Source organism: Agrilus planipennis, unplaced genomic scaffold (assembly GCF_000699045.2).
Source record: "Agrilus planipennis isolate EAB-ADULT unplaced genomic scaffold, Apla_2.0 scaffold55, whole genome shotgun sequence".
Lineage (NCBI taxonomy): Eukaryota > Metazoa > Arthropoda > Insecta > Coleoptera > Buprestidae > Agrilus > Agrilus planipennis.
Genome location: NW_020438918.1, coordinates 1,281,743 through 1,309,371, shown reverse-complemented (window position 1 = coordinate 1,309,371; position 27,629 = coordinate 1,281,743). Strand labels below are relative to the sequence as shown.

The 27,629-nt window shown below is 31.3% G+C and overlaps 7 protein-coding genes across 12 annotated transcripts in view; 2 read left to right on the top strand and 5 right to left on the bottom strand.

The window, feature by feature from the left end:
• The window catches only part of LOC108740099, a 60,760-nt gene extending 55,811 nt beyond the window's left edge, over positions 1–4,949 (top strand). For 2 of the 3 annotated variants that reach the window (XM_018474295.1, XM_018474294.1), the window contains exons 5-8: positions 1,704–1,815; positions 1,895–2,220; positions 2,284–2,558; positions 3,348–4,949. In XM_018474295.1, the coding sequence (XP_018329797.1) occupies positions 1,704–1,815; positions 1,895–2,220; positions 2,284–2,558; positions 3,348–3,519 (885 nt within the window). In that variant the 3' untranslated portion in view covers positions 3,520–4,949. Of the gene's footprint in view, positions 1–1,703; positions 1,816–1,894; positions 2,221–2,283; positions 2,559–3,317 lie in introns of all 3 variants that reach the window. The other variant, XM_018474296.1, reaches the window with a different exon arrangement.
• Positions 4,950–5,016: 67 nt separating this feature from the next.
• LOC108740106 (growth hormone-inducible transmembrane protein) lies at positions 5,017–7,519 on the bottom strand. The gene is made up of 8 exons (XM_018474306.1): positions 7,408–7,519; positions 7,069–7,257; positions 6,790–6,901; positions 6,585–6,726; positions 6,488–6,524; positions 6,171–6,349; positions 5,424–5,689; positions 5,017–5,335 (listed from the first exon to the last, which is right to left on the bottom strand). Exons 2-8 carry the CDS (start codon positions 7,247–7,249, stop codon positions 5,248–5,250), a joined length of 1,005 nt encoding a protein of 334 aa, XP_018329808.1. The 5' UTR covers positions 7,250–7,257; positions 7,408–7,519; the 3' UTR covers positions 5,017–5,247.
• A 605-nt stretch (positions 7,520–8,124) lies between these two features.
• LOC108740103 (solute carrier family 35 member E2-like) lies at positions 8,125–10,762 on the bottom strand. Its single transcript, XM_018474303.2, has 6 exons — positions 10,306–10,762; positions 10,084–10,219; positions 9,903–10,018; positions 9,661–9,847; positions 9,396–9,599; positions 8,125–8,925 (listed from the first exon to the last, which is right to left on the bottom strand). The coding sequence occupies exons 1-6, from the start codon at positions 10,532–10,534 to the stop codon at positions 8,742–8,744; spliced, it is 1,056 nt and encodes a 351-aa protein (XP_018329805.1). The 5' UTR covers positions 10,535–10,762; the 3' UTR covers positions 8,125–8,741.
• Positions 10,763–11,015: 253 nt separating this feature from the next.
• LOC108740107 (trafficking protein particle complex subunit 3) lies at positions 11,016–12,240 on the top strand. The gene is made up of 3 exons (XM_018474307.2): positions 11,016–11,182; positions 11,235–11,645; positions 12,071–12,240. Exons 1-3 carry the CDS (start codon positions 11,144–11,146, stop codon positions 12,155–12,157), a joined length of 537 nt encoding a protein of 178 aa, XP_018329809.1. The 5' UTR covers positions 11,016–11,143; the 3' UTR covers positions 12,158–12,240.
• LOC108740100 (glutamyl-tRNA(Gln) amidotransferase subunit A, mitochondrial) lies at positions 12,174–14,369 on the bottom strand. Of its 4 annotated transcripts, none has more exons than XM_018474297.2 (7): positions 14,062–14,365; positions 13,521–14,005; positions 13,228–13,467; positions 13,017–13,164; positions 12,712–12,929; positions 12,449–12,651; positions 12,174–12,392 (listed from the first exon to the last, which is right to left on the bottom strand). In XM_018474297.2, the coding sequence occupies exons 1-7, from the start codon at positions 14,092–14,094 to the stop codon at positions 12,232–12,234; spliced, it is 1,488 nt and encodes a 495-aa protein (XP_018329799.1). In that variant the 5' UTR covers positions 14,095–14,365; the 3' UTR covers positions 12,174–12,231. The 4 variants fall into 4 exon arrangements, with proteins under 4 accessions (XP_018329799.1, XP_018329801.1, XP_018329802.1 ...); XM_018474298.2 differs by having other exon boundaries at positions 12,272–12,392; positions 12,453–12,651; positions 14,062–14,369; XM_018474299.2 differs by lacking the exon at positions 14,062–14,365 and having other exon boundaries at positions 13,228–13,474; positions 13,521–13,721.
• A 1,661-nt stretch (positions 14,370–16,030) lies between these two features.
• On the bottom strand, positions 16,031–17,630 carry LOC108740108 (solute carrier family 35 member E2-like). Its single transcript, XM_018474308.2, has 3 exons — positions 17,567–17,630; positions 17,302–17,505; positions 16,031–16,831 (listed from the first exon to the last, which is right to left on the bottom strand). The coding sequence occupies exons 1-3, from the start codon at positions 17,596–17,598 to the stop codon at positions 16,648–16,650; spliced, it is 420 nt and encodes a 139-aa protein (XP_018329810.2). The 5' UTR covers positions 17,599–17,630; the 3' UTR covers positions 16,031–16,647.
• Positions 17,631–19,931: 2,301 nt separating this feature from the next.
• Positions 19,932–27,386, bottom strand: LOC108740090 (zinc finger protein 835-like). The gene is made up of 6 exons (XM_025973747.1): positions 27,028–27,386; positions 26,470–26,763; positions 24,425–24,879; positions 22,130–22,317; positions 21,275–21,442; positions 19,932–20,341 (listed from the first exon to the last, which is right to left on the bottom strand). Exons 1-6 carry the CDS (start codon positions 27,223–27,225, stop codon positions 20,133–20,135), a joined length of 1,512 nt encoding a protein of 503 aa, XP_025829532.1. The 5' UTR covers positions 27,226–27,386; the 3' UTR covers positions 19,932–20,132.
• Between the last annotated feature and the right edge of the window lie 243 nt (positions 27,387–27,629).

Here is a 27,629-nt window from a genome sequence, read left to right as displayed (position 1 = left end):
AATTGTTTTTTAATAAGGCTACGTTGCTACGTGATTCTTTCGCTTTTTTTTGTGCGCCAACTTGTAGCACCTGCAACCAACGTTTTGGTTGAAATGAAATGTGTTTTTCGACAAGTGCGCGTTTGTTATTTTTTTTAAACAGTGAGTTTTAAAGTATTGTCTTTTTAGAATGTCCACCTTAAAAAGGTCAAGACATTATAAAAAGGATACAGTGTACTTAAAAGACTTATATACCCTTACATTCGAAAATAATGAAACACTAGAAAGTTTATCAGAAATTGTAAGTAAAAACAAAACTTTTCTAGGTGTAGTATTAACAGAGCTGGGCAAAGAGCTACGTAAAGCACTTACTTTAAGTGTTTTAGCTTTCTTGAAGTCCCAATTACTTTTTAAAATTCAAAGACTTCAAATTATTAATTAATTCGCAAGCAATTTGATTCAATTTTCTAAGCAGTTTGAAAGTGCTTCAAACACCTTGAAAAAGTTTGAAGTGCTTTAAATTGCAAAATACAAAATATTTTTATAAAGTAAGTAATTCGTTTACCAATCCCCAACTATCTACCCACAAAAGGACTTGAATTACAGTGCTTGCAAGCCTTGAAAGACTGAAAGCACATTTTCAAGCACAAAGCTCTGCCTAGCTCAGAATATTAATTATACTTCTTGCGCGTTGTATTTCAAATTAATGACTATTTTCAATGCACTTTTAATTTTTATTCAAACTTGTGATGCTTGTTACTGTATTGTAGATTCGTTCGCTATAAATTATTTAATTATTAATTGATTATTTATATTTGTTATCTTATTTTATTATTGCCGAAATGTGATACCAAATAAAAAATCGTATTAAACAGTTATTAAAATACTGTACATTCACTAATATTAGTTAATTTGAGGATATGTAGTATTGTTTTTATTGTTTGGCAATGACCAACATTTTGTTGTGAAAAAGTAGCTAATTACAAATTTCGCAAAAGAACTTCATGGATACGTGGAATGAGACCTTAGACACAATTTGTACTCTGTCGCAACTTGAGACAGAACCGACATTGATATAACATTTCTTTTTGTTGTGTACATGTGTACGTGATTACTACAAATAGTTTTATTTTTGTCTCTTTCTCACTTCAAAGTTCACAAATAGTTCCACTTCAGTTTAAAGAAAGTTCGTTAAAAAATGGGCCACCATTTATAATATTGTGTTTGATAATTTTATCGAGTATCCTTTTTGGTTTTTATAGTGAAACTGTTGCTCAAAATGTGTGTGATATTCGCAAGTGTTTAAACTTTTTTATACTCAAAATGTTCGACAATTTCTTCAACTCTATAAAAAATTCTACTAACAATTTTAACGACAATATAAAATCAAAATCTAAGAGATTTATCCAAAATTTACAATCATTCAAAAACAGAATAACTGCTAAAGATAAACCGTCCAGTTATTATACCATTGCCCCCAGAGAAGATCACGAGTATTACAATAATGATTATTTATCTCCTCGAGCTTTTTATGAAGTAACTTTTGATTTGAATTCTTCGACTGTGATAGAGAATATGGAATGGGTTCCATACATTCCTCCTAAATTAGACGAACACAATATCGTAGACCGTTTTATAAAAGTTATTACTATCAATGATGATACTAATGTAAGAATACTTTAATTTGTAACTATAGCTTTTAATGCTGAGGTAAATTGTTACAGAGAAGAACAGATAGAGAAGAAATAAGGAGAAGGTTAGCCATGGGTGCTGAAGAAGACTATTTCAGTGATCGGCCAGGCAAAAAACCGAGTTTGCAAGCTCGACTACAAAGTGGTAAGTATACCACTAAAGCTAAATTTGTTTTACATTATTTGATTATATTATAAAAGCCTATTGTTACTTCTTGTTTCAGGCATGAATTTACAAATTTGTTTTATGAATGAAAATGTGTCTGACACGGAAAGCCCCAATTCTGACTCAGAAAACCCTGTGACAAATTCTAAGGAACATAAGAAAAGCCCTCAGCTTAAAGGGCCTTCAACAATGCTCTCTAATAATAATTCATCACAAGCAGTGAGACCAGCCACATTGGCAATAACTGAATCTCAAACATTAGCATCACCTGCATCACAAGAGTCCGAAAGTGAAGGTGATTTTTTTACAAGACAAGCAAAATTACAGACTGAAGCTCGCATGGCACTTGCTCAAGCCAAAGAAATGGCCCGAATGCAAATGGAGGTAGTCAATGTTACAATTTTATTCTTTTTGTGTTTACTTAAGTTTATGTGATTTCTTTACCAGTTGGAAAGACAACACCAAGTTAAAAGTCCAATAACTGAAATGGTTAGAAATAGTTTAGAAAAAGTGGGGATTCCCTTTCCTGAAGAGAAACGAAGACTTTCCCGACAAATACTCACTGAAATGAATATTGCCCAGTTGCAAGTAATTGTTAATGATCTGCACACCCAAATTGAAACGCTCAATGAAACTTTGGTCAAATTTCTAATGGAAAGGGATGATCTTCACATGGAGCAAGATTCAATGCTTGTGGACATTGAAGATCTTACACGATATTTGTAAGTTCTATTTTAGAAACAATTTTCCTAGTCTACTTCCCTTGTGGCTAATATTTACATGCATGGGGATTGGTGTTTTAGCTCGTTCATTGATTAATGCATTCAATTTTAAGTCATTTATATTTTAAAGCATTGGTGTTTAGTCAAACTTTGGTGTGCCTCTCTTACTCTGGGAACTGTTATCTCGCTATGGTTGTGCATTTAGTTGCTACATATAAATAATACGCATGAGGTGCTGGCTAATAGTTGCACTAGCTTCATTGCACGGTCATCCTTTGTTTATAGCACAACTTCTTAAGTTGTCATTTTCTCAGGAGTGCTAAAGTTAGTCATGAATACTCACATATTCACAATTGTAACAAATGAATTAATGTAAATTTTAATTATTTAGCAAGTATTTCCTTCGCTTTTTACAATCCTCTTCTAAAAGGTATTATAGACATATTGAGGTTTCAGATTGTTATTATATAATAAAATGCTATGTCTGTAGAGAAAATGACAATTTAAACTTACATAGTTTAGCTATACTCATATCACAAAAGAAGAAACTGAAGTGCCTTTAGTGTAAGTGCTGTAATACATGCTTTGAATGCTTATTGTGTGATTTAATGTGTTGTTTTAATCATATTCAGGGTAAGTAAAATCATTTTATACTGTGCATAAGTTATTTTTTTTTTTGTAACATAGATGGTGGTGGAATCATTTTGTACTTAGGTATATGTTTTACTTTAACCGTGCATGTCTTTTTTCCCTTTTCAGCGAAAAATAGGTTGGTATGTTATTTTGTAGGGGTGCAAAGGAACAAACATTAAAAGAGCAAAACGGACTTCTGGGCAGTCAAGGGAGTCGGGGTGCGTCACCACCGTCCCCTGCACCACCGTCACCTCCCCGCTCGCCCTTGGCCGCCTTAAATAGTGTCAAACCTCATCTACACCGGATAGCCAGTTTCGTAAAGAAGTAATAATAAATACAAAAAGATGATGTTACAAATGGCTATTCTTCAATCGAGATTCGTACTTAAAGTCCACGTCTAAATACGCTTCTCTAAATTATCTGTAAATATTCCTGTGTACATTATTTAATAATTTAGAAGATTTACCCTTATTATAGTTGACGCAGACGCAAAAAATACGTGGATTTGAATCTCCAAAAGAAAAATTAACAATTTCATAAATGAAACGAACTGTTGAAGGCTTAATAATTACTGATACTGTAATTATTTCTTTAGATATACTTTTTGATATATTTTTACCATGTACGATACAGTTTTTGTGCCTGCGCTCTCTGCAATTTTAGTTTCTTTTTTTCTTTTCAACAGGCTAGTTAATCTAGCGTTTAAATGGTTTGTTATTATTATTATTATTTATTATATTGCATCGTTGCATATCAAAAGGAAATAGACATTTAACGGTAAAATTGCCGGAAATGTCGAAACTGTTTGTATTTTAAAAGCAAGTAAATGTTTCCATTTTCTCGTGAATTCTAAAGATAGAAATTTTCAGTAATTATAGCCCTTATTACATTATACTGAATATACAGGGTGTAGGTCGATATTGTGAATTAGTACGTTGATCTCTTAAGCGTCACACTTTTGACCATCCTGTATATTTGTTTGTATTTTTCAACTGTAGGAATGAATGCATCAAAAATATTCTTGTAAATAAGTCCTAATTATGTAGTAAAAGAATTAAAAATTGCAATAGGCACTTAACTGTTTGTGATGTTATATAACATCCCACTTTTTTAAATCCGACTTTTTAATGTAATAAAAATAATAACTGACCTTGACTTATCTTAAGAAATTGGTTTTTAAGAGGAAATTGTAAAATTCCCTGTTTCCAATTACTCAATTATTCAATATTAGCAATATCTACATATACATTTGACTGCATTTACAATTAGTAATTTAAATATTGTTATATACCGTAGTTTTTTATGTCATTTGTAACTGTAGATAAAAGAATACTAAGCGCATAAATTTGTAGTTCAATTTCATAGTTAAGTAATTGGAAACATTGTTTTCACATTATTATTGAAATATCCCTAATTAAAACAGGTTAAAAGCGAGAACTAGTTTCGCATTTTTCATCATACATGCTTAGGCTTGTATAGACAACTTGAAAAAGTTCTCAAATATTTAATTTAACTCTTGTATGTTTCACGTCACCGACATTCCAATTAAAAATTATACTGTAAAAATAGAATGATTTCTATCGAATAGGTACGTAAATATGTTTGCTGGCTTTTTTCAATCTGAAGCAGTTTCAGAATTGACTATATTTCGTTACTTCAACGAAAGTGAAAAGTTTGTATTACTCTAAGTTTATATTTAATTTCTTTCTGTTTGTGCCATGTTGTGTATACTTAAATAAATAAAGCTGTAGAAATGTATATGTATTACATTGCGTTACTTGTTTTTTTTTGATAAGGAATAGGAACAAAAAATGAAAGTTCAAAAAACAGTAACAAAGCTCTTATTAATACTTCTTAAATTAACACCTTAAGTTACAAATATGTACTATATTTAAAGATGAAATTAAATACGTAGATTCGTAGAACAGCAAATAAAAAATTATATTTACTAAATATTTTAAATACAGAAAAAATTGAAATTTGTTTCGTTTATAAATATTTTCCATCACATAGTCTTAGTATAGCGAGGGTGTTATATTCAATTTCGAGTAGCGGTTTACTTTTTCCTTTGGCTGCCACCACCAGCGAGAATTGTTGCGATTCGGACGAAAATGTTGAGTGCATCCATATAAATCGACAATGCACTAGATAAGAAAACAATATGTATTACCGCGTTGTTCAAACGAAATGATATATATGGTTTTAAACTTATTCGCATAATTAATTACTTACGCATTTATGGGATCGTATGGTTTGACTCCATACATTCCGGGAGACAGGGGATACCGTTCAGCTTGTGCAACTATCCTTTGAGTATCGTAGAGTAAGAAACCAGAGAATAACAAAAGGCCACCATAAAGGGAAATTGAATAAAGTCCGGCACCAAGAGCAGTGGTAGGGGGTAGAAAAGCACTACCTAGTGATGCGCAAAAAACTACGCCTAATCCCATAGCTAAGGGGCCACCCATCATTAAAAACTTTTCAGAAGGTGCACATGCCTAAAACAAACCAAAAAAGTTGTACCTAAAATTTACTTTGTTACTAAACTTTCATTCTTAATATCTAGAAAATTTTCCAGTTTTTTCTACAACCTTTTTATTTGTTTCTTCTTTTTCAGAATTCGCGGTAGTGTTTGTGGTTCATAAGACACTCAGTGTGTAATAAGTGCAATATACTGAACAATCTTTTAACATTTGTGTTTGTGTCCACCAACCACAAGAAATGATACTGCTTCAAAATGGTGAGTCTTTTTTATCTTTTTCTTTTATTAGAGAACCAAAGTAATATAATGAACAATGGGATTTCCCGTTTGAATAATTATTAAGCCGCGTAAATTGGCAAATGCGATTATTGTGCTATAATATTACATAGAATAAGAAAAAAATGGAAAGTAAAATAAAAACTGCAAACTCACAGAAAAATAAGTAACAAATGAGATTGCAATTACCAGTATTAAAGAAAATAAGAAAATCGACTTACAGAAACTGCACTCAGCCCACCAACAATCCCTGCTGAATACAAACCAGCACGCATTAAAATAGGCCCCCCTAGAAAACAAAGTGGTGCCAACATGGCTCCCATAGTGCCTGCATGTAGCAACCAAGCCATTTGCTTTGGTCCAAAGCCTGGCTTATATTCTACTGATTGAGCTAACATACCAGTGACATGAACCAAAAACTATTCCATGGTTTTGTATTGAATGATACCTTTTGATTGAGCTAACATACCAGTGACATGAACCAAAAACTATTCCATGGTTTTGTATTGAATGATACCTTTTGATTGAGCTAACATACCAGTGCCTATAATAGCTGCCATACTCATCATTATTCCCTAAGAATAAATAAAATGCTTTATATTAATATAAGAATTACATAAAATGCAGGTCCATACCATGAAACCATTTTTCATAACAAGATTCATGATTGCTGGAGTCCTAAATGCAGCTATAGCACTAGTGGCTGTAACAATCAATGAACCTCCAAAATACATATAGACTGATGTAATACGCTCTCTAACATATTGTGGCCAAACCCTATAGATGACATTAACATTACTAATATTATTTACCAAATCAACACATCAAAACAAAACTTACATGGACTTATCCAAGGCACCAGCTTGACCAGATAAACCCAATCCATAATAGCACAATGCACCAAGCCCTACTACTGCACCCCCAGCTACAGCTCCTTTTCCAATATTAAATGCTTTAAAAGATGCATAATTCTTTATTAATTCATTAAAGCAAATTGCTTGAAGTTCAAATCACATGAATATCTTATTGCAAATAGTAATTACAGGAACTTTCTTAGTAACACAATATATCAATTCATCGTTATAAATAATTTTGGTCTAAAAAAGAATAAAAAATTACCTGTGCCAGTAGGTTCTGCAAAAGCACGTTCGCGAATTGTTCGCCTTCTAGCTGTTCTTGTAACTGTCTCGCGGTTTTCACTAGCAAACGTTCTGGAAAAAGTCTGTCGAGAGAATTTCCCAATATGTGCTAATTTCAAAGTATTACTACGGCATAATCTTCCAACTAGTAAAGTGGCCATGTCGTATCCTAATAACACAAAAATTACAAAATGAGAAATATTCTGCAATGCTGTTATAGAATTTTTGCTGGAAAATTCCAAAGTTGAGGTTATATACGAAATATATAATTTTCTCGAAAGAAAAGTATTTCTTTAATTAAAAGCGAGGCAGAACTTACGTTAATAATAAGTATAAAATTATTAAAACTTGTAATTTTTATGATGTAATTTTTTTAAAACGTTTATGTAGCTTGTATACTTCTTGCCACTCGTAGTGTTTATGTTATTATTGACATTTATTTGTTTTATGACTTCAAGGCCTTCTGCTTAAACGTCATTCAGCCATATATCCAAGAAAAAATAAATGTACAGATTGCGGTAAAAAAATTGAATCTGATTCAGGAACTTATTGCTCAATTAAAAATTCACATCAAAAAGTTCTCAAAAAAAATCATCACTATATTTTAAGTTACGGTCATGTTTAAAATGTTTATTTACATTTGCACAATTGCCTATTACATCATTTAAACTATGGTATACTTTAATATACAGATCTTACTTAAGCTTTGTAAAACCACATAAAGTCAGATAATTGATATATTAAATAGTGAGAAACAACAAATCTTTAAAAACCACAATTCATTAAAAATATTAGATACTTATTAACGATACAATACAATTTCATAGTTAAGTAATTGGAAACATTGTTTTCACATTATTATTGAAATATCCCTAATTAAAACAGGTTAAAAGCGAGAACTAGNAAATTCGCTCCTTAGAGAGTAGTTCAAGCCAGTTTAAATTTGTATGATATAAAAGCGCAGCGGGCGGAAGAAAATGGGTTTTTGTAAAATAGAAGGATATGACTCATATTTACAGTATGTATGTTCATTTCAAAAGAAAAAAACAAAATAAACAGTGTATTTATACATATTTTGTTAAAAAAAAGTAAAACAAAATACTGGAATGTTATCTAATCAGGATATATCATGGTAATTATTTCTTGCATAAAGAAATTATATGCATAGTTGATCGTTAGGAGGTACAGTTTTACAGACACAAATTTATTTTCTATTAGAAGAAACTTAATACACCATAATGTACACTGTCTCTGTCTGTTGTTCAAATACTTACACAAGGGATGGATATTGTTAAATAACTTTTTTAAAATTGTTTACAACAAAACAGTCTTAATATCCACTAAATTCAATATTCTCTAATTATTAAATTGATTAATTTCTAATAACATTCGAAATAATTAAACACGTATTTAGAAAAAAAAAACATTTTTCACTGATACAATCTGTAACAGACATTAACAAATACCTACTTCAATTATGATGTCAATTTTTCTAATAGGTACGACATTAAACACTTTTAATAATAATAATCTGAACCTCCTTCGATATCTTTTTTATCACATTTTTTAAAATAATCTGATAATAAAAAATAGATCACAGACTTGTAAGTTATCAGCTGATGTTTGCTAAGTAACAAACTAGCAATGACAATACTAAATCGCTCTCACTTTACGCCTCGACGTTTGTACTTTGTCGTCATAGTCTTGAGCTTTGATGTATAGCAGAACACCCAAAATAACTACAGTGGTACCCAAACCACTGAGAAGCGTTACAGGATTCCCGAACATCAATACAGACAGCCATATAAGGAATGCACGTTTGGCAGTGTTTGCAACACTAGAAAATTAATGAATTATTTGCAAATTAAGAATAATATAATATTTCATAATACAATGGGCCTTGACACAAGTTGTTTAAGGTAATCATCCCTAAAACCGATTAAAATCCAGTAGATTCAATATTTTTTTATTATAAAATTCGAGTTCTTGAAGTAAATCATTAAAGAACATTTCTTAGTTGATATCTCAAAAACAGCAATTTCTAATTTTTTCATTTACTTATTATTCATCAGCAGACTTTTTTTATTTTATGAAACCAAACTGTAAAATATTTTGAAATGAATTACACTTAATCTTAATAAGTCTATGATGCTAAGTGCTTTCTATTTTTTAATTAACAAACGCGTTTGTACACAAATAGTAGAATTTCTCTGAAGTGTCTTTAATTATTCTATTTTATTCCATTTGAACGGATCTGCTGTGTACGTGCCTAATTAGAAAAATTAAGAAAATAATGAAAAATCTTACCTGTGAGTCACTGGACTAATGTAGTCCATAAGAACATATGCAGTAATACTTTGGAAATGAAAGAAAATGCCATTTAATATGTAGCAAAGTATGATGCTTACATCAATCTTTTCTGCATTATCACTTAGATCAACCAATAGTAGAGACATTGGTATCTGAATTACAATGCTAGCAAGACTAGTGTAGAATTGAAGTTCTGCTGGGCTTAAATGCAAATACATTTAAATGTGTTAGACATTTTACCTCATAAATAATTCTTTTTTACCTATACTTGAATTTTTCTCCAGATAACAACATCTTTGAATATACATTTTGTAAACACTCTGTTAAATTTGTTGCCATTGCTGCTACAAAGCCATGCAGTTCAAAACTAATTTCATTGGCTGAGCATAGAGCAAGGCCTGACATAACTGGTACCAAACTAAGATTTACAAAAAGGCCTGTTTGCTCTCCTGTAATCAAATATAATCAAAGATAGAAAAAGGAATAGTGAAAGTATGATCTCACCTAATAAACATCTTGATATTACCACAGTGAATAGTGGTGCTGAGCTTTTAATTGTTTCTGTAAAACTAACTGCTACATAATTAAGGGAAACCAGTCCCAAGACTACAGTGAGAAATCTAAAAGATTTTTTGTAATTTGTTTGTAAACAAAATTGGTTAATAAATTTTGTGAAAACACTTACCTTGTACAACCTACTAAAATCATGTGCCTATAAAATCCTGGTGGTCGATTAAGCCGTTGAAATGGTTTGTACATTCCACAGGGAATATACATTTGAATAAATCCACATGCTGTTGTCATTAACATTTGACAAGCACCTACAATTAATTCATGTAAAAAGTTTTACTGTACTGATACACTAAATGACAACAAAAATTGGTGTTATTCACTTTTAAAAACTTACCTAGGACAGTAGGATTTCCATTAAGATATGTTAGAATATATTTATTTAGAAATAGAGTGCATCCACTAAAGATGTACCATAAAATCAAAAATACTATTGCTCTTACATTCATGAGCCCATCTTTTTTGCCATCTTGAACTACTGCATTATTTTCTTTACGTATTATAAACGCATTAGAATTATTAACATTATTAGAATTCATATGAATGAAAGAATTTTCTGTTTTCATTGTTCCTGTATGTTGCAGTCAGTAAGTTACACTTTATCGTACGATTGGTTACGAATTACTTAACTTTTATAATTTGGCTTGAAATGAGTTACTTTCTATTGCACAATACCATCCATTTCATTAAATATGCCACATTTATACTGACTTCTTGACATTTAAATTTTATGCTGTTGTAAACTAAATTTTTCTCACCTAACCCTATTTCCTGTATTTTTAATTTTCTACAACAAAAACATCCATTCTATGATCCCGTCAACTTTCACAACAGAGATAAAGAAGTGATTAATGGTTCGCGAGTTGAGTTATCAGAATCGGTGTAAAATTTACAAAAAGGTTAGTTTGTGCAATCTTTGCAGTTTAACTACATCTATATTTAATTAAAAAATGTATTCGAAAAGTTTTGCCTGATATTTACTTTTAAAAAATTAAGATTTTATAATTTTAGTAGTGTAGTACTTTAGACAGAATAACCCTGCTGTCAGTTGTTTGAGATAATCTATGGTTTGAGCAGGTTTGAGGTTAAAAGTGTAACAGTGAAAACAGTTCGATTTCTTTAAAATTAATTAAAAGATACTTTATACGTATAATTCAATAAAGGCCGCCGTGAGTATGTCGAGAGCTTCTGCAAGGTTTGATACTAAAAAAGTTGTACGTAACATCAAAAAACATTGTCAAAGTTTCTTCAAATAAATAATTGTAGAATTCAGAACTGGTTACTCTTACTTATGGGGCTCTTGTTGCACAAATGGTGAAAGATTTAGATAGCACAGAGGACGTAAATAAGCAATTGGAACGAATAGGTTACAATATGGGTATAAGAATTGTGGAAGACTATTTGGCTAAAACAGGCACAGGTCGTTGCTTAGATCTAAAAGATACTGCAGATAAGATTCAAAGTGCTTTCCGTATGTACTTAGGTGTACAGCCAAATGTTGTAAATTGGAGTCCTGGTGGGGACGAATTTTCTTTTTTATTAGACAGTAATCCTCTTACTGATTTGGTAGAGTTACCTGAGGATCTCAAAAATTTAAAATACTGTAATATTATATGTGGTGTAATTCGTGGTGCACTTGAAATGGTGCAATTGGATGTTCAGTGTTGGATTATTCAAGTAAGAATATATGCATAGGCAATTTTGGCACATTCATAAAGACTTTTGCATTCAATTAATTCAATTTAGATTAAATATCTAGCCAGTAAACTTAAATGATACTTATTTAAGTTACTTTATTTATACAAGAATTAAAGTAACTTTTTCTTCAGTATGTCTATTTTTTTAACTCATGTATTTTTGAAAATTAAAAAAACGAAAATTTTACAATTTTCAATATGTTGAAGACACTAAAAAACACACCTGCAGTGATTTTATTCATTAGAAAGTCAATACTACTTTAAAAATATTGGATGTAAAAGGTTCTTCCAATTCATATGAATGTGCCACTGGCTACTAGCTGGACAAATAATATTACTGCAAGCTATAATAAGCAAGAAAGCAGAGAATTAATGGGAAGCTTCTAAATACACAATATCTTTTAGGATATTCTGAAAGGTGATGCTAACACTGAAATTCGAGTTAAATTTATAAGGAAATTAGAAGATGCCATTCCAGCAGGAGAGGAGTAAACAAAGTAGAATGAAGTAAATTTTTACTGATTTATTTATAACTTACAATAAATATTTAAGCTACTAATACAAAATCAACTGTTTCCTAAACTATACTTTGGAAACTGGACTGCATGTTCTATGAACTTTGCCACTGCCAAAAGCATTGGTTCACTTAAATTTCTCCCCATTAGTTGTAAACTTATTGGCATTCCAACCCTTGATAATTTTATTGGAATTGTAACTGCAGGGATACCTTTAAAAAAAGCATTCCACATTTCAATTATTTTATAATGAAATTCAATAATTTACCTGCCATGTTGGCTGATTGAGTGCAATAATCTTGATATGCACATTGATCTCTATTTGTTTTTTTAATAAATTCGCTGTATAATGGAGCGGTTGTTAATGTTGTTGGTGTTAGAAGAATTTGAACTTCTTCCCAGACTTTATAAAAATCATTTACAATAGTACGCCTAACTTTCATTGCTTTACTAAAATATTTTTCATAATTTCTGAAAACAAGTATTAAATATTAGTACTGTTTTACTTTTGATCTTTCGAAGTAAAAGTACCGGGTTAGAAGAAAGTAATTTCCAGCTAAAATACGGTTTCTAACTACTTCATTAAATCCTTCACTCCGTGTTTGTGTGAATAATTTCTCAACAGAAGAGTTTTCATTTGCTCTATAACCAAATTCTATGCCATCATAACGAGCCATATTGCTCTGAACTTCACATTGATTAAGAATAGAATAACACACAATGCTGTACTCGGTATGTGGTAAAGAAACCTACAAAAATGAATCAGGACTTTATTCTAATATACTTTCATATTAAAGATTAACATTGGCTGTAATTAAAACAATTTTAATATTTACTTCCTTAATGTCTGCACCACTGTCTTCCAATAAATTTGCCACCTCATTCCATGTGTCAAGAATTTCATTACTTATTCCTTCACAGCAATACTCCTTTGGTATACCAACTTTTAAATTCTTAATACTCATTTGTTTAGCAGGTGGCAAACTGAAAGGATTTTCAATTCCAATATAATTTTCTTTAAAAAAGAATGTTTTAATCTATGCTCACACAATTTTCCTATGGGGTTTGGGGCAGGTTGTAGAATCATTATGATCATGACCAGCAATTACATTAAGAATTTGAACACAGTCATCGATATTTCTTGTTAAAATTCCAGGAACATCCATTGAATTCACTAAAGGAATTAAACCATATCTTGAAACAAGGCCATAGGTAGGTTTTAGGCCAACAAGTCCACAGTAAGATGCTGGGTTTCTTGTTGAGCCTCCTGTATCTGAACCTAATGCTCTACCAACTATATAATTTATTTTGTCTTAAAAATACTAGAAAACCAGTCTCACCCAAAACATGTCCCTGTTGCAACAGCCACTGCACTTCCACCACTACTTCCTCCAGCAATATAAAAGTCATCATCTTCTTTAAAATTCCATGGGTTTTTTGCTGGTCCATATATTGAATCAACAGTTCCAGATCCCATTGCAAACTGATCCATGTTAGTTTTTCCAACAAGAATTGCTCCTTTGTCTAATAATCTTTGATACACAGTTGCATTGTAAGGAGGAACAAAATTTTCTAACATTTTTGAAGCACAAGTTGTTTTAACGCCTCTTGTGCAGAAGTTGTCTTTGAGAGCCACAGTAATTCCCTCTAATTCTGATTGATTGTTTTCTCTACATCTTTGCTGCGACCGTTCAGCTTGTGTTTTAGCTAATTCATCAGTAACACTTATAAAAGCATTAAATTTTTTTGTTTTCCTTATTTGTGATAAACATGCATTTGTTAAATCAAGTGAAGTTATGGTTCCGTCCTGAATAAGTCTTGAAGCCTACAAACAAATTGTTTTAATTAAGGTATTATTTGAAACTCAAAAGTAACTTTTACAGTATTTATGCTTGATAAAAGTAGCTTATCCATTTAAATTAATTTTAAATTAAAAGGCAACTTATTTATAACCTGCATAACCTATTTGTTCTTTTTCTTATGTTTCTTCTTAAATTGTTGATATGGATGTGGCTGAAGTATGTGTGTACGTAACTTGTAACTAATTATCCGAATCTGTACAATACATTAGACACTGTCACACAGTATTTACTTTGTGATTATGTATAAAGGTAATTTTCTTAAGAAAATGGAGTTAATTATAATTTTTATACACAAAAGTAAAACTAAAGAACTTATAAAAAAGAATTTGTTGGTCACTTTTTTGGTAATGTCTGACCAATTGGAGTCGGTAACAAAAAGAAAGCATTTATATGTTATATGTACATATATATAAATTATTATGCTATTTTCGCTATTATTATATTAATTAAACATATTCCTTGCAAAAAAGGGACCTATCTCGATCTGGGTTTACTTAATTATTAAAAGTTGTATTTATATCTGAATAGACATTAATTTAAGTAACTTTCAGTCTTAACTTTTTGAAACTGGTAAGGTAAAAACTGGGTCACTAAGGTTTGTAATCCTTGTAAAAACTAGGAGTTTCACAAAGATATCATAGTTTCTTTTTCGCTTATTGAACTATTTCGTATTATCAATAGCCTTCAGGCTTTTATTATTTGTTTATTAGTGAATCATATCACGATTATCCTTATCTGAAATGGAATTAATTTTTATCAAGGTACCTTATTCGTATATTGAAGCGCCGCCTTTACTCTTATCAGTATAAGTTCTTCTTTTAGCGAGTAACAATTTGTGACTTTTGATTACGATTTTTAAAAATGACCGGGTCTATACCCGATAGAAAAGATATTTCAAGGCACATAACTACCCTAATACTAACAATTCTCACAGGCCTTTTTATTTTCATTTCTTATCACGTACTCAGTGGTGTGGAGCCTACTTTACTGCATTGGCATGTTTTTTTAGCAACTGGCGCTGTGAGTAACTTTTAGAATCATTATTAATTATATAAAGTACTTAAAAATTAAATAGTTTTATGGAAAGGTAGAATTTTAATGTAAAGTTTATAGAAATTTAATATCTCAAATGTTAATTCCTAAATTGAACAAAAAATATATAGTAATATTTTTCGTTTCACGATTATTTTAGAAACTTTTGTTTTAGTACGTTTTCGGAAGAGTCAGTTGATTATTAATAATCATGGAGGAACTAGAGCAAAAAAAGTACAAACGCACTTAAGTAAAGCACACTTTGTAGTATACTTAATGAATTACATTCCAGATCGGTTTTTAAATATCGTACAACTAATTAATAACTACGTGTAGGATTTGCATTAAAAAATAATAAATCAGTCAAACTGATTAAAATTTAAAGATACTTAAGTACTATTATCGTAGATGATATATATAAATATTAGTTTCTTTTCGTTTTGATTATGATAGAAGGTCAAGTAGAGTATATTACCTGTGCAAATAACGTTATAAGTTGTAAATATAATTAGTTTTAGAATCAAAAGTTAATTATCTACAAAAAAATAATTATCTTTTAAGATGTTAAAGATGTGAAATTTTGGACGATGTGTAACTGCTGAAATAATTGTTAATAAGTAGTTTTGGTTTTTACTGGAATTTGATTTATTTTATTTCCGCCAATAAATCGCCTAAGGAGATACAATTTTTAAATTTTGACGCGCAAAAGTTTCCTCCTTGGAGTGGTTCAAGCCAAGTTAAGTTAAATATAGTTTTGCGAAATCAAAGCAAATGATTTATCATCTCGTGCCCTTTTCAACCAATTTTCAAACTTGGACTCGCAAAAATTCGCTCCTTAGAGAGTAGTTCAAGCCAGTTTAAATTTGTATGATATAAAAGCGCAGCGGGCGGAAGAAAATGGGTTTTTGTAAAATAGAAGGATATGACTCATATTTACAGTATGTATGTTCATTTCAAAAGAAAAAAACAAAATAAACAGTGTATTTATACATATTTTGTTAAAAAAAAGTAAAACAAAATACTGGAATGTTATCTAATCAGGATATATCATGGTAATTATTTCTTGCATAAAGAAATTATATGCATAGTTGATCGTTAGGAGGTACAGTTTTACAGACACAAATTTATTTTCTATTAGAAGAAACTTAATACACCATAATGTACACTGTCTCTGTCTGTTGTTCAAATACTTACACAAGGGATGGATATTGTTAAATAACTTTTTTAAAATTGTTTACAACAAAACAGTCTTAATATCCACTAAATTCAATATTCTCTAATTATTAAATTGATTAATTTCTAATAACATTCGAAATAATTAAACACGTATTTAGAAAAAAAAAACATTTTTCACTGATACAATCTGTAACAGACATTAACAAATACCTACTTCAATTATGATGTCAATTTTTCTAATAGGTACGACATTAAACACTTTTAATAATAATAATCTGAACCTCCTTCGATATCTTTTTTATCACATTTTTTAAAATAATCTGATAATAAAAAATAGATCACAGACTTGTAAGTTATCAGCTGATGTTTGCTAAGTAACAAACTAGCAATGACAATACTAAATCGCTCTCACTTTACGCCTCGACGTTTGTACTTTGTCGTCATAGTCTTGAGCTTTGATGTATAGCAGAACACCCAAAATAACTACAGTGGTACCCAAACCACTGAGAAGCGTTACAGGATTCCCGAACATCAATACAGACAGCCATATAAGGAATGCACGTTTGGCAGTGTTTGCAACACTAGAAAATTAATGAATTATTTGCAAATTAAGAATAATATAATATTTCATAATACAATGGGCCTTGACACAAGTTGTTTAAGGTAATCATCCCTAAAACCGATTAAAATCCAGTAGATTCAATATTTTTTTATTATAAAATTCGAGTTCTTGAAGTAAATCATTAAAGAACATTTCTTAGTTGATATCTCAAAAACAGCAATTTCTAATTTTTTCATTTACTTATTATTCATCAGCAGACTTTTTTTATTTTATGAAACCAAACTGTAAAATATTTTGAAATGAATTACACTTAATCTTAATAAGTCTATGATGCTAAGTGCTTTCTATTTTTTAATTAACAAACGCGTTTGTACACAAATAGTAGAATTTCTCTGAAGTGTCTTTAATTATTCTATTTTATTCCATTTGAACGGATCTGCTGTGTACGTGCCTAATTAGAAAAATTAAGAAAATAATGAAAAATCTTACCTGTGAGTCACTGGACTAATGTAGTCCATAAGAACATATGCAGTAATACTTTGGAAATGAAAGAAAATGCCATTTAATATGTAGCAAAGTATGATGCTTACATCAATCTTTTCTGCATTATCACTTAGATCAACCAATAGTAGAGACATTGGTATCTGAATTACAATGCTAGCAAGACTAGTGTAGAATTGAAGTTCTGCTGGGCTTAAATGCAAATACATTTAAATGTGTTAGACATTTTACCTCATAAATAATTCTTTTTTACCTATACTTGAATTTTTCTCCAGATAACAACATCTTTGAATATACATTTTGTAAACACTCTGTTAAATTTGNAAATATGTTTTTAAAAACAAAAAATAAAATACTTTATTTTTATGCTGAGTACTTTTTTTTTTAACCATTTAGTCGAGAAATACTTTATGTAAAGCCTGAAAAGGTGGCAACCCTACTCACATTGGCCTTTGAAGGTATTAAAAGATTAAAAAGGGGACAAAGTATTTGCATTTTGTAGATTTTATTTAAATAAAACTGTATTCATAACTATTTACTGACATATGAACGTCAGTGTGTAGGTGTAATATAGAACTTACCCGCATAATGGGACTTGCTATCGATAGTATGACCTTGTGAGCTTCTAATTTGCAGTCTTGACAGCTTAAGATGACATCGCATTTGGTTTCAAACGCGAGTAACTTTAAACTGTTTTGTATTATGGCTTCATTCATATTTCTGAAAGTGAAAGAAAATAACGTATTTTTAAAACGCATTTTACAGTTACAATTATCTTTGAGGATGCACGATACCTCGTAAAATTAATATTTAAATTACTATATATTTTTTGCATTTATTTACCATGTATCACAAAATGCATCAGGCAAAGTTTACGTTATATTCAAAGCATATTCCATAAATAAATAAATTTTTGAAGACCGATTGCACGTTATTTGGTAACGGGAACCTATATTAGATACTTTCATGAGACTATAACTTTCCATAAAACTAAATAAAAAACAATTTTGGCATTCCTAAATATTAGAAAAATACTTCTTTGAAATAAAACAAATAATAATTATTTTCAGTGTCTTCTTTTCATGCCGTGGGCTGTATTAAATATTCATAGCGATTTGAGTATACTTTCGCAGCCTTTATCTCCAAATGGAAAACATTTGTTCCATGGCGTTCTGGGGTGTCTTGCCGTCATATTTGCCTTCGCTAGTTTAATATGTATAGTAGTCTATAAACAGAACAATTCCGCTTCTCATTTTCAGACAGATCATTCAAAAGTTGGTCTTACAGCCATTATTGTTATTGTGGTGGCATTTGTTGGGGGGATATTGTTAAAATTGAAAGTGCTCCCTTTAAACATTTTAAAAATCTGTCACCCATTTCTGGGTATTTGTGCGTTAGTTTTAGGACTGGCTACCGAGTGCCTCGGTTTTGATAAGTTCTGGTTTTACACCCTTACTTACAGAACTGCAACTAGAGATGCTTGCATCACACTCGCGACCATATCCATCTTTTGGGTTATTGTAAGACCAGTTATTAATATAGTTGATAGATTACGTAACTGATAAGAATTAGAAATGTACTACTTTTGCATTAAATAACGAAAACATTAAATTTAAAATAATTTATACGTAGAATGCATTGCATTTTATCATAAATATTGTTTGATTAAATTTTTTAAATTATTGTCATCGTAACGTTCAAGTAATTCTATTTTAATAAACGTCGTTATTATTTGTTTTTCATTTGAAATTGAATTTTAAGCCTTTGTTCTGGGTAAGGTTGAGAATCATTGGATCTTGCCTGTTTGGTTCTGCAGGTTAACAATGGAATTATTTATAATAATTAGAAATAATGGGTTATTGTTTAAGTAAGCTGCAATTAATTTTTTAAAATATGAAGAATTAATTGAATGGTGGTTTAGGATTATTCCCCTTCGGTGATAATACCGATGGATTAATCTATCCGATGTTTTACTGAGCTAATTAATTCGGATCGTCACCCGATAATTATTTATAAAAAGGTCATGAAAACACCGCTTCGATTCTGGATTCGACTGCTCTTGTCCAAGTTTTTCTGTGGTTTCCTTAGATCACTTAGGCTAATGCTGGAACAGTAATAATCCACACAAAATCTTTCATCATTCGCATCATGTGGAAACTAAATTTATAATCGCTCAACAGCAATATAATTTTACCGCTTTAACCTCTTATAAATTTTACTGTCGACGTACTTAAAGTTTTCAATTTTTGCAATGCAATAAATAATACACGTAATCATGTTTAACACTTATATTAATTATTGCACACATCCATAAACATAATTGGATCTCATCAGCAACCCCTGTTAAGAGGGTGTGTGGTAATTCGTTACTCAAGGGAACCAATTCGCCCATCGACTTACCTTACCTACTACTTTTGGATACCAATTTGGTCATGACCGTTTCGCCAACTACTGATGCTTGGGGAAGCGTAAGTCCTTAGCGAAACGTTGCGTTGGAGAAACGACTTCGTGGGTTTTCTTACCGAAGGAGGAACAATCCTAGCCTAACCACAGCAATCAAACCCGAACATTATTCTAGTTTAAAGGAGTAATATGATGAAAACAATTAGGAAAAGAAAATTAAAAATATAAATATACAGTAAGTTATCTATAATAATAGTTTATTGCAAATAAAAAAATATAAAAAATAATATCACAGAAAGCGGCGGCAAAATATTACCGTTTCATTTTTTTAACATGTATTTTTTAACGATTAAATGTAATATTTAATTAACGTATTTTCGTTTTAATAAAATTAAAGTACATTATTGTATAAATGGTTACGGTGGTAACTCTCCTGGTTGGGGTTGACATGGTTTAAGGACGCATTTTTTGTAGTGAGTTCTCATGTTGCTACTTTGCGAAAAGGCCAAACCACAATTTTGGCAAGAGTATGGCTTTAAACCGGTATGAAAGTTCATATGTGTTTTTAAATGATGCTTTTTAGTAAAACTCTTCGGACAGAGGGTGCATGTGTATGGCTTTACACCTGTAAGTAATAAAAGTAGAAGTAAAATAGTACCTTTATGTGTCAAGAAACATAAATCACTTATTACTAGAAACATCTAACTAACGATAAGTTATCTATTAGTAAGGGGATTTTCAAGGTATCTACATGGGGATTTAAAAATATTGTATAAATAAATGACGTAACTCTTTAAATATTGATAAAAACTCATTTGACTCATTATGACTATAATAATAATTACATACAATGAAAAATGTAATTGTACAAATGATTTTGGTATTTGGTGAATTTGGATGGTTATGCCGTAAAAGCGTAAAGGATCCCTTTATCTAATCAGTCTGAAACTACTATAAATTTTTCATTGAAGGAACTCTAAGATTCTTAAAAACACTGAATTTTTAATTACAACAGGTAAAGTAATTTAATTTGAATTACAATACACTTTACGTAAATGCCATGATACTTCAACTAAAAAGTAATTAATGTTTGCACTTTTTATTAGCTGCATCATTTATGTTACCTAATTAATGTACGGTGTGTTCTATTTTTTTGTTCTGTATACTGTACAGTACAGCAATAATATAAACAGTAGGTTTTGTTTATAACGATATCTGATATAACGATATACCTACAGCAACGAAATGTCGAAATCCTTGACAGAAATAAATAATAATTAAAATACTTATTGCCAAAACAAATTAAAGTGACAGATATTTTTGTTAGAATATACCTCCCCAATTATTCTTAAATAAATAATGTAGGTACGTATTTTGGAGCATTATGTTAATAAACTAGTTCGATACAGCGACGTACGGTTATAATGACCAAATATCGCTGGTTCCTTCGTCGTTATAAACGACATCAAGTGTACTAAAATTCACATAATATGAAAATATACGATTTTGTTAATAACTGTAAGGCCTGTAAGATTTTTAATAATTAAAAAAAAAATACCGGTGTGTAGTCTTTGATGTAAACTCATGTTCGATCTATCTGCAAACGTTTTTCCACACTCTGGACAACTGTATGGTCTTTCACCTGTATGCACTCGCTGATGCTGTTTGAGTAACATTTTTCGCGAAAACCCCTTTCCACATGTTGGACACTCGTGGGGTTTAAGCCCTGAAATGAACGGATTAGATAACTATCACGATTTAGAATATTCAAAAGATTTTATTGTTTTTCTTTTTCTTTTTCCTGTACCTAATCTAGTAAAATAATTGTAAAGGCAGTGAAATTGAAATATAAAAATTCTAAGTACCTTTAAAATTAATGTTACATCGAACAAAAGGTTCATCATTTAGAATAAGAATCAAAGAACACTTCAATGATGCTGCTTCATATATTAACTTTAACTTTAAATTTAAAGTAGTAATTTTAGTGAATGAAAATAAAATCGCATCAGAATAAGAAAAAAACACCAATTTGACTAAACTATTTAATGTGTGTACAGGTCTTACTGTGGGGTAATAAAGTTAATGTTCGCGTGTATTTTAATCACTAAAAAATTATCTACTCGGACATTGAATAAAAATCAAAATATATTATTTATTATGATTTGAAAATAACTTTCTTTATGGTACGGGTCAGGTAATGGATATTTAGTTTTATACCTTTTACACCTTAAAATAAAAGAAGCCGCCGATTTGTTGCCTCCGTTTTATGACCGTTGCATTTTATTTATACATACCTATGACGCTGGTCGCGCAATTTGTTGCAGTTGCAACGACGATATTAGACGAAAATATTTCGCAAGTCATTTTCTATATGCAACTTGTTAATTAATCGATATAAAAAATAAATAAGTACCTGTATGAACCCTGAGGTGCATATTGTACGCAACTCTTTGGTTGAATCTCTTGGGACAGTGCGGACATGCGTACTCTTTACGGTCTCGGTGAATTTTTAAATGACTACTCAGATAACCTCGGTCATTAAAATGTTTTCCGCACTCCGGACAACGAGCTGCGAATTCTTTCGTACCTTCATGTATTGATCTGAAACCAATTCGAAATTAAAAAAATCTGAAATTCAAAACATATTTGTTCCATTTTTTCACCTCATTAAAACTTACACTTACGTTTCGCCTCTAGTTTGACGCTTTCTCAAGGTGGGTTTTTAAAGTCACAATATGCTGCTAGTAAACTGTCGTGTACCATACACCTTGACATTTAAGAGTGGTTAATATCAAATATTAATGTGAAAATTCAATTTCAATGTCTTACCCACTATAAACTACCTCAGGTTAATGAGGGAAAATTTGTTGCTGTTGTCACACCCTTGTCAGGAATCGCACCTGCATTGGTGCGTAAAGCCAAAGGTCCTGGGTTCGATTCCCAGCTAGGGTATGATAACAGCAACAATTTTTCCCCTGAGGAAATTTTATAGTGGGTAAGAAATTGAAAATGAATTTTCACAATAATATTTGTGACTAAATAGTGTATTGTGACTATAAAAACCCACCTTGAAAAAATCTCAAACTAGGGGCGAAACGTCTAATAAATCTTTTTACATCCCTAACCAGCTTTGATTACATTCATCTAAAAGTATGTAATCTAACTTTAATATAATAAATGCAAATTTTTTGGTTTATTACCATTTTACACCTCGACTATTCAACCCATCATCATGAAATTTTGTTCATACAATGTCAGGGGTACAGAAATAGACGTAGGTTATCTTTTATTTAGAACAAAGATACTGTTCCCGAGGGATAGGAAAATTAGTTTTATATGTTCGTTGATGGTCTTTGATAAGTATTTAGGGCATCAACGTAAGCGAAGCCGCGAGAAAAACTTAAAACGTAAAATTGTTATTTGGCTTCTCAGAAAGTAGATTTTGGGTAAAACTCTTGATTTTCCGAAAAATCCTAATAAAATTTCTTAGTCGTGTTTAATTACAATAATGTGTTATTAATTTATGGTTTCCGTTAATAAAATACAAAAGTACTGCGTATTTTTTGCGATAACAAATTTATTATCAAATATGTGCCGTTATCAGAAATTAGATAGCGTTCGAACAGAATTCACGCATTAAAAAATAAATTTAAAAATATATCCCACTATGAAAATCACATTCATGCCTATTCTATGGAAAGAATGAGTGTTTTGTTTTGCAGTTACTACTAATTATCTTTTTATGTATGTTTTTCTTGGATGTTCTAAGACTATGTGATCGAAAGATTTCTGCACTTAGCATGCCGATATTTAGGGTGCCGTATAACTAAGAATGGAAAAAGCACTCGATATATAAAATAAAAAATAGGGCAATGTTGGGTGAAAATTAATCACTTTTGTGCTCACAAACTATAAAAAAGTGACAATTTTTTCTTCGAATTTGCGTAGTTAAGTATACATATATTTGCACTTTTTATTCGCGTTTGTAACCCGTGTTGTAGCTTCTGTTTGCAAAATACTTTTTTTTTTATTGCACATATACATGAAATGCTTCTGTCCATTTGATGATTTATTTGCATACCGTATAAGTGCATATGTACATACAAATTTGCATGTATGTGTAAGTGACATAATCACTTCCTAATTGTTTTCGCATCTTTCAATTCTACTTTCGCGATTACTGATAAATGACTTTTTACAATAATTGATTTGTTGGAAGTTTGTCTTTTATGTCGCCGCCGAGCAACGAAATACATTTGCACTTACCTTCTAGAAATATGATAACAACCGTTATTGTATCTCATAAAAATTAACCACTTACGTATCTGTTTTAGATAATTTCTGTTTTTATCTCGATTAAAATAAGAACATACGGTCTGAACTTGCATACCTATAAGCATAGGTATCAGCGGTGGTTTTTAAAACGTTTTTCACCGGACGTGAATACGTAAATTAACAGTCGCTTGTTATTTCATTATTTAACTTGTAATTGTTTAGTCATTTGAACATCCGGACGCTCCCGGTCAGGAAACGCGGTTGTCGAATGATCAGCAACAACTATTTGTTTATAATTTTACGAAGATCGGTAGGCTGTATAGTTATTACAGGAAGTACCAGTGAATGTACATATTCTATCGTATTAGATACATTTGTATATGATTGTAACTCGCAAAATTAATTAAACCTGCCCCTGTTTATAATTGTTTACCTGTGATACTTAAAATTCCTCAATTGACTAAAGCATTTCCCACAATCCTGACACCTAAATGGCTTTTCCTTATTCCTATTGGTGTTTGTGGAGTCGTTTTCCTCTTCAATTGTTTTCTGTTCTGTTTCTCCGGGGGCAGAAGAAAACGCTACTTCTTCTATGGTACTCGATCTTTTTACTGGATTGTTTAGTGGTTTTAAATTAATTTTGCCATCTTCTTCCTTCGAATGTTGCAATGGCGGCGGCGGCGAAAGTAAGCGAGGAGGCGGAGGGGATAATAAAGGATATCGGGGAGGATGATGATGTAGGCAATTCGTTTGAGGGGTTGCCAAAATAGGAATGGGTTTTATTATCGAACTGTTTCCAGGGGGATGCACGAAAGAAGGTGTTGCATATGTGAAATTGTTATTGGAATCGTTTTTATCATATTGGTGCTCAAGTAGGGCTGGGGGTGGCTAAAAAATTATTTTCATTTTTAAAAAAGTAGTTACTTAAGATTGAAGTTCTCAATAAAATATTAAATTGAGTTGAGTAGATGAAGGGACCATTGGTCACCAAGGAAAGGTAGGAGAGTGTAGAAATGATGTTAATGGTCACTAAAAATTCTTAGTGGGAATAAAATTCCAGTCTTTATGTATCTCAAAATATGTACTCGAAACAGGTTAGTAAAATATAGGGTTGTTCGGAAAGTCATTTCATTTTTTCCCGACAGAGGATTTAATTGTATTCTTTTGCACCCAACTTCACATTTAAGCCGTATAATTTTTATATGCTTTGAGAGCTCATATAGCAAGGCTTGTGTGTGAAAAATTCCAATTAATTCTACGCAGTAGTTTTTGGTTGGTGCCCTTTTAAATATGGAGAGCGATAAGCAGCATTTTCGACATATCTTACTGTTTTACTACAGAAAGGGTAAAAATGCTGTTCAAGCCAGAAAGAAATTGACTGATGTGTATGGAGAAGGTGTGTTGACAGTACGCCAGTGCCAGAACTGGTTCGCTAAATTTCGATCCGGCAATTTTGATGTCGAAGATGCACCACGTTCGGGAAGGCCGGTTGAAGCTGATAAAGACGCGATAAAGGCATTAGTTGATGTGAACCGGCGAATAACAACACGTGAGATCGGATTGAGGTTAAATTTATCAAATTCAACAGTTTATGACCACTTGAAAGGCCTGGGATTATCCTCGAAGCTCGATGTATGGGTTCCCCATGTTCTCACAGAGAGAAATCTGTGTCGCCGCATTGACGTCTGCGATTCGCTTCTCAAACGTCACGAAAATGATCCGTTTTTGAAGCGCATCATCACTGGGGACGAAAAATGGGTTGTATACAACAACGTCAAACGCAAGAGGTCATGGAGCAAAAAAGATGAACCGGCTCAAACCATTTCCAAAGCCGATATTCACCAAAAAAAGGTGATGCTGTCTGTTTGGTGGGATTTTAAAGGAATCGTTTTTTTTTAGCTTTTACCGGATAACACAACGATTAATTCGGAAGTCTACTGTCATCAGCTGGACAAACTGAATGATGCACTTCAACAGAAAAGGTCAGAACTAATCAACAGGAAAGGTGTAGTGTTTCACCAAGACAACGCGAGACCTCACACAAGTTTGGTCACTCGCCAAAAGCTTTTACAGCTTGAATGGGATACAATGCTACACCCACCATATTCTCCAGACCTGGCACCATCGGATTATTATTTGTTCCGGTCACTCCAAAATTTTTTAGACGGTAAAACCTTCACCTCAAATGAGGAGGTCAAAAACCTCCTCGATCAGTTTTTTGCCAGCAAAGACCAAAAATTTTATGAGCGTGGAATTATGCTACTACCAGAAAGATGGCAAAAGGTGTTGGACCAGAACGGTCAATATATAATTTAATAAAGTATTTGTTTATTATCTTTCATTTTCACAAAAAAAAAACGAAATGACTTTTCGAACAACCCTATAGCTTCTTTAACAATTATTCCTATATTTTTTTGTGGAGTTCGCCTTCTTAAATTGACCCAACTGAATTCCTAAAAACCTTAAGTATTTTTTTACCTGTAAAGAAATAATTTCTGAACAGTTGGGTAGGCAGTCTATTTCTCTCGGGCTAGCAAGCAATGGAACATTCCTTGGACACCAAGGACTAGGAGTAGCTTGATTGTAGAGTCCTTTTCTGATTTTATATCTACGATTAATGCTCGATAAAGGCATAAGGTCGGGAAGTTTTTTGAGCGACTTATTATTATTATTATTAACGCTGCTACTTGCTTCGTTTTTTCGCCTGGAATAATTAATAATTTCATCTGGACTAAAAGTGATTCGGTCAGAAAAATCAGAGCTTCTTCCTTCCTGAAAAATGAATAGATGAGGGAGGAGGGTCTTGTTTCTAAGTGCAAACATCTTTTGATGTTCCGTGAGATAGCTCCACTATTTTATAGAAAAAAAAAGTATTTTTGCTGAATTGACTGTTTCACAACATAACTTTACCCAAAAATGACAAGGCTAACTTATTTTTGAAAAAATTATATAAGTGTACATTGAACACAACTCTTTTTATTTATTATTTCAAAAATGTCAGAACTCTATTACTGGACAGGGCTTCGTGAGCATTACCTTCACAACTTGAGTAACATTTTCTTCTTTGGAGCGATGGACCGGTCCTTCGTTTTTTGGAAACTCATCTTTCTTTTGATCTAAATATTCATAGTCTAAAGGTATTTTCAGTAAGCAAGCCAGGTTGATAAAGTCTTCTAAGTCGTGGGATAATAAACTAACAGATCCGCTATAAATGTAGTCAAGTAGACGAGCCATAATTTTGCTGTTTACATCGGGGAATATCAGGATAGCGGGATACTCCGGACTGTGTTGTAAAAGGTCCTAAGTATTAATTTCATCTATTATGTTCGTACATGTTAATTTCGATTAAATGTTTTTTTGGAATGACTTGTTAAACAAGATAATTTTCAATTAAAATATTCTAGTTTATATTATTAGGGAAACATGAATTGTCAGTAGTTGTATAAAAAGTTTTTCAAATAAGTCAGGGTTGTATAAAAGACAAGATCTTCCAGACAAAGATGTGATTTATTTGAAATATGTACTTGAATTTAAAATGCAAATACAAAATAAAAAATACCTATTTTTATCTTGCATTTAAATACTTTTTTGAGAAAAGCATTTTGTATTTTATTTAAAATACTTTTCCAAACGTATTT

Coding starts and splice junctions, on each gene's coding strand:
- LOC108740107 (XM_018474307.2), top strand. CDS start 11,144: ATGTCGAGAGCTTCTGCAAGGTTTGATACTAAAAAAGTT. Junction 11,183..11,234: donor GGTTTGATACTAAAAAAGTT/GTACGTAACATC, acceptor AAATAATTGTAG/AATTCAGAACTGGTTACTCT. Junction 11,646..12,070: donor TTCAGTGTTGGATTATTCAA/GTAAGAATATAT, acceptor AATATCTTTTAG/GATATTCTGAAAGGTGATGC.
- LOC108740106 (XM_018474306.1), bottom strand. CDS start 7,249: ATGGCCACTTTACTAGTTGGAAGATTATGCCGTAGTAATACTTTGAAA. Junction 6,902..7,068: donor TGCAGAACCTACTGGCACAG/GTAATTTTTTAT, acceptor CATCTTTTAAAG/CATTTAATATTGGAAAAGGA. Junction 6,525..6,584: donor TTATGAAAAATGGTTTCATG/GTATGGACCTGC, acceptor ATTTATTCTTAG/GGAATAATGATGAGTATGGC.
- LOC108740100 (XM_018474297.2), bottom strand. CDS start 14,094: ATGGATAAGCTACTTTTATCAAGCATAAATACT. Junction 14,006..14,061: donor TTTTATCAAGCATAAATACT/GTAAAAGTTACT, acceptor ATTTGTTTGTAG/GCTTCAAGACTTATTCAGGA. Junction 12,652..12,711: donor AATTACTTTCTTCTAACCCG/GTACTTTTACTT, acceptor ACTTGTTTTCAG/AAATTATGAAAAATATTTTA.
- LOC108740090 (XM_025973747.1), bottom strand. CDS start 27,225: ATGGCTCGTCTACTTGACTACATTTATAGCGGATCTGTTAGTTTATTA. Junction 22,318..24,424: donor AGGAATTTTAAGTATCACAG/GTAAACAATTAT, acceptor AATTGGTTTCAG/ATCAATACATGAAGGTACGA. Junction 21,443..22,129: donor GCACCTCAGGGTTCATACAG/GTACTTATTTAT, acceptor CGTTCATTTCAG/GGCTTAAACCCCACGAGTGT.
- LOC108740108 (XM_018474308.2), bottom strand. CDS start 17,598: ATGTTGTTATCTGGAGAAAAATTCAAGTATAG. Junction 17,506..17,566: donor GGAGAAAAATTCAAGTATAG/GTAAAAAAGAAT, acceptor TTTGCATTTAAG/CCCAGCAGAACTTCAATTCT. Junction 16,832..17,301: donor ATTAGTCCAGTGACTCACAG/GTAAGATTTTTC, acceptor TTAATTTTCTAG/TGTTGCAAACACTGCCAAAC.
- LOC108740103 (XM_018474303.2), bottom strand. CDS start 10,534: ATGAAAACAGAAAATTCTTTCATTCATATGAATTCTAATAATGTTAAT. Junction 10,019..10,083: donor ATTTTAGTAGGTTGTACAAG/GTAAGTGTTTTC, acceptor AAAATCTTTTAG/ATTTCTCACTGTAGTCTTGG. Junction 9,600..9,660: donor GGAGAAAAATTCAAGTATAG/GTAAAAAAGAAT, acceptor TTTGCATTTAAG/CCCAGCAGAACTTCAATTCT.